Below are 6,433 nucleotides of genomic sequence, written 5' to 3'. Positions count from 1 at the left end.
TTGAATTGCAAAAACTAGTGTAATTTATATTACATTCAATGTTATTTAATTAATTACATTGTTTTTAAACAGGCCAGTTGATAACTACATTCTTTTTAATAGCAAATATAAACTTATTACACTCTTTTTAAATGTGTCAATTTTGTAATTACATTGTTTGTATTGTTTTATATAAGCTTATTACATTTTTTTATTACAATATTTTTTTATTTTGTGTATCATTTATTACATATGTTTATTATATTGTGTTTCAGCTACTTAAAATATTATTATATTTTTTGTGATATGAGAATGAAAAGTGAATTTCACCTTTATACTTTTATGCTTTTTTAATTATTACATTAATATGGAAAGCCTTCATACGCAGAGAAGCATCTCGAGATCCGCCCCGAATAAAAGTTTTTTTTTTTCAATTTTAAAATTTCCAGCTCACCAATCTATTCCAGCTCACCAGTATATATCAACGTGCCACATTAACTGTTTTTTTTGCTGGGACAAAATCTGCTGGGATGTATATCACTGCCGAAAAGTTAATTGTTATTGTGCATGTTGTGAGAAAATGGCAAAACTATCTAAAGGTAGACATTTTATCATTAAATATAATCATCACAGTTTACAGTATTTCTTACATCAAATGGCTATAACTCCATTTCAACAAATATAGGTAGCAAAGTTGTTAGGCTTTGATTATGAAATTCAGTGCAAACAAGAGGTGGATAACATAGTTACTAATGCACTTTCAAGAGTTACAAGATCAGGGCAGGAAGTAAGAGAGCCATTATTCTCTGATAAGGAGAATACAAGTCAGGATTTGGTAGTGTCAGAATGTCAGGCAATTTCCTACCCATATTTGCGATGGTTGGATGAGTTAAGAAGATTTAATGAATCTGATGAGTGGATTTTGAGTATATTGCAAGGATTGAAAGGTTTAGATGGAGCTACTAAGTTGCCTAAATATTCCATGGATAATGGATTTCTAAAATACAAGGCAAGAATTGTCTTAAGTCCTGATTCCCCATGGAGAGCTAAGGTGTTTGAAGAATGCCATTCTACACCCACTATTGGACATCTTGGTGTTCAGAGATTGAAAACACGTTTTTTATTGGAATGGAATGAAGAAAGATGTGAGGCACATGGTAGCAGAATGTGCAATCTGTCAACAGAATAAGTATGAAACAATTTCACCTCCTGAATTGCTGCAACCATTACCTGTTCCTGATCAAGTTTGGCAAGATGTAAGTATGGACTTCATTGTTTCACTTCCTAATTGCAGAGGAAAGACAGTAGTGATGGTGGTAGTGGATAGAATGTCTAAGTATGCCCATTTCATGGCCTTAGCTCATCCTTATACAACTATTGGAGTGGCAAAAGTTTTCATTGAAAACATTTTCAAGTTACATGGGATGCCAAGAACCATAGTGAGTGACAGCAATCCAATTTTCCTTAGTGCATTTTGCAAAGAGTTCTTCAAGATACAAGGATCAAAATTATGCACAAGTTTAGGGTACCATCCTCAAAGTGATGGAGACCTATTTGAGATGTTTTACCAGCTTGCAACCTAAGCAATGGGTACAATGGCTTCCTTGAACTGAGTGGAGCTACAACACCTCTTATCATTCCTCAATCAAAGTTACTCCATTAAAGGTGGTTTATGGTTACCAACCTCCTCTTGTTACCTGTTATTAGAAAGGTTCTGCTAAGTTAAATCTTGTGGAACAGACTCTTTTGGACAGAGATGGAGTCTTATCTTTGCTCAAATATAATTTGACGATTGTTCAAGAAAGGATGAAAACCCAGGCTGACAAGCACATGACATAAAGGGAGTTCAATATTGGTGATTTGGTATCTTTGAAATTATTGCTTTACCAATTACCTGCATTAGCTTCTCATTCTTTTACAAAACTACACCTCAAATTTTATGACCATATGAGGTTTTGGAACGTATTGGTGCAGTGGCATATAAACTGAAATTACCTGCTGAGACTAAGATTCACCCAATTTTTCATGTCAGTCGTTTGAAGCAGTACTTAGGTTCTGCCATAATTTTTTCTATTGTTTTACCAACAGTAATTGAGAATGGATTGGTTCAGCAACTTCCTTTGGCAATTTTGGATGGGAGAATTTATAAGAAAGGTCGTGTAGCTGATACATAGCTTCTGGTTCAGTGGCAGGACCATAACAAAGAGGAAGCCACTTGGGAGGATTTTGATGCATTCACTACAAGATTTCCTGAGTTCCAATTTTGATATGACGATCATGTAACCTTGGGGACAAGGTTGATTTGAAGGAGAGGGTATTAATACGTGTCCATATTATTAGTTTGTTAATTCAGTTTAGTATTTCTGTTAACATGTTAGTATTCTGTTTAGCTTAACAATTTGGTTCCAGTTGGCTTACCGGGATTGGTCATTATGGTTAAGTCGGTGATCATTGGTTGTATATATAGTTGGTTTGTTAATTCAGTTTAGTATTTCTGTTAACATGTTAGTATTCTCTTTAGCTTAACAATTTGGTTCCAGGTGGCTTACCAGGATTGGTCATTATGGTTAAGTCGGTGATCATTGGTTGTATATATAGTTGGTGAGTAAGCTTTTGTAAGGCAGTTATGAAATTGATAATAGAAATGCAGAATCTCTTCTTCGCATGTCTTTGTTTTCCTCCCATATAAACCTTTCTTTGCAATTCATACCATCTATGCTAGGGTTAAGGTTCTGTAATACCCAGATTTTGTTCGGGTCGATTTTTCATTTAATATTGATTTTACATGTACATACGTTATATGATTTAAATTGATCCATTTTTTTTACATTTTTATTTTTCTCTTCATTAAACTCAAAATAAAGAATAAACAAGTCCATAGCCAAATTCATAACTAGCCCAACCTTTTTATCCTACCCAAAGCCCTACAAGTTCAACCCATGACCAATTAATTCAACCCCAATCTATGAAGCCCACAATTACAAACCCTCAAGCCCATAGCCTTAAAAACCCTATAAACCCTTACCCTAAATATATTAGATCAAAAAGAGAGAGAATGGGTGGGGGGACTGCGTGAAAGAGAGGAAAAGAAAGGGTGGAGACTGGGTTTCAAGGCAGGGGCTAGCTAGGTTAGAGAAAGAAGAGAGGAGGGAGTGGTGTGCAGCAAAAAAAGAAATCAAAAAGGAGAGGAGAGAAAACGGCAGTAGGAGGAGAAAAGAGAGAAAAAGAGGAAGGTAGATTTTCTTTGGAGGGTTTTGCTTTCTTTGAGCTTCTATTTCTCCTTTCTTTTAACATCAATTTGCCATAGAAACAACTAGCATTCTTCTTTCTATCTTGAGTATTTTTTCTGCAGAGAAAAAGGGGACTCCCTTTTCATTTTTCATTCTGTTTTAAGTACCTATTGCTCATTCTTGTTCATGTATCTTGTTCAGTTTTCTTTCTCCTTTTTTCTTGTTCATATTTATTGTTCATTTTTCTTCCTCGCCATTCCCTCGCAAAAAAGGCACTCTGCCTTGAAAAAAAATGAGGAAGAAGTCTGATATTGTTTTTGGAATAGGGAAGCTTGGGCATTAAAGGGAAAGAGAGAATGAGAATGGGGAGGGGTTCTCGGTAAACAAAAAAAAAAGAAGAGATTTTTTTTAATTTCTATTTTTATTTTATGTTCATTGGGCTTTTCTTTTTAGGCCAAATTTGACTTTTGGGCCAACATGTGCTTCTTGGGTTTGTGTTTTCTTTTTGGGCCCACATTTGTTTGCTTCCATGGGCCAACATTCATTTTTTATGTAATTGTTTTAATTTCAAAATCGGGATAGTTGTCGTCTTAAGACAAAATCGGCTTTCACTACCCACTTGAGGAAAAAGACTTTAATCTTAAAAATGGTTATCATTAAATTAAAAAAATGGGACATTCATTTCATTTATTAAAATTGGTTCTTTCTTTTGTAAATATTATTTTTGACCATCTCCTAAACAATAATCTTTTTTTAATGATTTAGTAAAATTTTGATAATTATTGTCAAATTAATTTAACATGTGGCAAGCCATAGGAGAATCAGGAGATGACGTGGCTAAGCACAAAATCAGATGAATTTTCTCTGAGTTTCAACTCTATATAGTATTGCATAGATATAGTAAGATTATATCATTTATTTAAGTGAGAAGATTGATTATTAGCAAGAGGGTAATATTTCTCATAACCATGAGCTCTTACACAACTTTAATATTTATTATTAGTTTTTTTTTTTAGACGGGGGAGAGGGATTAAAACACTGATAAACGAGGTGATACATATCATCTTTACCATTCTAACTAGTGACTCGGGTGTTATTATTATATATTCAAATATAAAGGATCGGATGATGATGATGATAAGTCTCCATTACTGCTAATACATAATATCGATCCGTAAGTGTATTAGTGGTTATGGAATTATTTATGTAGGGGAATATTGATCATCAGCATCAGGTTTTTCAACACCATCAACGTTCCTAAGCCAATAATAATTGTGACCGAATGACGCTGCGCCCAAAGGCACATCATCCATCACCCACTCATGTCCTTGGGGAAAATATATCCCTGTACGCGGATGTGGAACCCATAACGACGACGTCTTGTTTGTCTTGTTATTATCACCACCGCCACCATCACTCTTGATCATTGTCTTTTCAGGTTTTTGTGCTCTGCTACTGAAGTTGCTGCATCCCCTGCATTAATAACGAAAATCATCTGAGGACGTCCGTAACTTTATATAACTTCTCAACTGAAGACCTCTGTAACTTCATAAGTTAATGACTCCATGTTTTTGAAAGTTTTGAAAAGTGAAATAATAAGTGAGATCCACTGATTTGGGCCCCATTAATCCGAAATCAATAGAGTCCAGACGTCGGGCTCAGGTAGTGTATAGAGAGAGAGAGCATATAAAATGAGGAACAAAAACAATATGTACCTCACAGTAAAGATCCTAGCTTGGAGAACCCCAACCCTTGTCATGTATAGATGAAGAAGATGAAGAGGATTTTCAAGTATATATGTGGTTAATTAACAGCTTAATATGGTAAGATGTGAAGGTAGATATTGAAAGCACTACTAATGTCAAGGGTGGTTTATATATCCAGTAAAGTGATGTCCTGTTCCTCTGATGAAGAAGAATATAAAAGTTTTTTGAGCATCTTTTTTATTTTATTTTTTCAATCTTCTTTTTTTTGATACAAAGTGATTATGCTTCTAATGCTTTTAGTTTATTAAAGATTAACAGAATATCTGCGTTTCTGTTTTTTAAAGAGTGGTGAGGATTTTTCGTTGATTTTCTTTTGAGAAAGCATCCTAATCATGTCAAGTGTCAAATCTCGTTATGCCTGTTTGGTAGAGTATTTTTCACAGCGTTTCCGCTAAACAGAACGCTGTCGGCTGATGCTCTGTTAAACAATACAACGTGCGTGCTCCAATGTGGAGTTTATTTGATGTTAACGCTCAACATATTTTTTTCCCAATTTTTTATTGTGGGTCCCACAATTATATTATGTCTTTTACTTTATACATAAAGTATTGTGGGACCCACAATTTTAATAATATATATTTAATACATTTAAATGTAAATTATATATTTTTATTTAAATTATATATATTTTTAATAATGTGGGGCCCATGCTCAACTTTTGTTAATTATATATTCTTAGTTAAAATAAAAAAATATTAAAATATTATTAATTAATAATTAAAAATATTTATTAATTAATACTTAAAATTAATTTTAATAAGAATTATATTTATTAGATTTAATTTAATATAAAAATAAAAAACTAATATTCAATACTTTATTTCAACAGTTTTTCCACTAGCATCAACTTTTACTTCATCAAACATCTCACAGCATATTTCACAGTTTTAACTCAGTATTTTTTTTCACAACTTTTCCTCTAGCATTGAAAATCAACCTTTCCGCTCTACCAAATGGAACGGTTTTCAGTTATGTTTATTTTCATATGGATAGTGTAATACCCGGATTTTATCCAATTCATTTTTGTTATTATTTTCTATTTCATTCAAACAGTCTTTTTTTAAATATATTATTAAAAATCCATATTTAGAGCCCAATTGAATTTTTGCCTAAACCCCCAATTAACTTTACCCAATCCAAATTTATGTCTCAACTCAAATACTCAATTAGTTCCTAGCTCATAAATTATAAGCCCAAATTCTCAAACTTACCCTCAGCCAACAAATAAAACTCAAAAGCCAAAGTTCAAGCCCACAAAGCCCATAAGCCCACAACTTAAAACCCAAGAAAAGTCTCCTACCAAATATATAAAAAGAGAGTGCTGGGTATAAAAAAAAAGGGACGGCAACAAAGGGAGACGGGAGTTTTTTTTGGGAACAAAAAAGAGGAGAGTTAGACAAGAAAGGGAGGCGGCAGAGGTAAAGAATAGTAGGAAAGGAGAGAAAAAAAAGAGAACGT

The 6,433-nt window shown here is 33.4% G+C and overlaps 1 protein-coding gene across 1 annotated transcript; it reads right to left on the bottom strand.

The window, feature by feature from the left end:
* Positions 1–4,223: 4,223 nt before the first annotated feature.
* LOC120004561 lies at positions 4,224–5,062 on the bottom strand. Its single transcript, XM_038853927.1, has 2 exons — positions 4,925–5,062; positions 4,224–4,682 (listed from the first exon to the last, which is right to left on the bottom strand). Exons 1-2 carry the CDS (start codon positions 4,966–4,968, stop codon positions 4,412–4,414), a joined length of 315 nt encoding a protein of 104 aa, XP_038709855.1. The 5' UTR covers positions 4,969–5,062; the 3' UTR covers positions 4,224–4,411.
* Between the last annotated feature and the right edge of the window lie 1,371 nt (positions 5,063–6,433).

Source organism: Tripterygium wilfordii, chromosome 8 (assembly GCF_013401445.1).
Source record: "Tripterygium wilfordii isolate XIE 37 chromosome 8, ASM1340144v1, whole genome shotgun sequence".
Lineage (NCBI taxonomy): Eukaryota > Viridiplantae > Streptophyta > Magnoliopsida > Celastrales > Celastraceae > Tripterygium > Tripterygium wilfordii.
The sequence above is the reverse complement of the archived record's forward strand: the minus strand, read 5'-3'. Positions and strand labels throughout refer to the sequence as shown.

Coding starts and splice junctions, on each gene's coding strand:
- LOC120004561 (XM_038853927.1), bottom strand. CDS start 4,968: ATGACAAGGGTTGGGGTTCTCCAAGCTAGGATCTTTACTGTGAG. Junction 4,683..4,924: donor GCTAGGATCTTTACTGTGAG/GTACATATTGTT, acceptor TTATTAATGCAG/GGGATGCAGCAACTTCAGTA.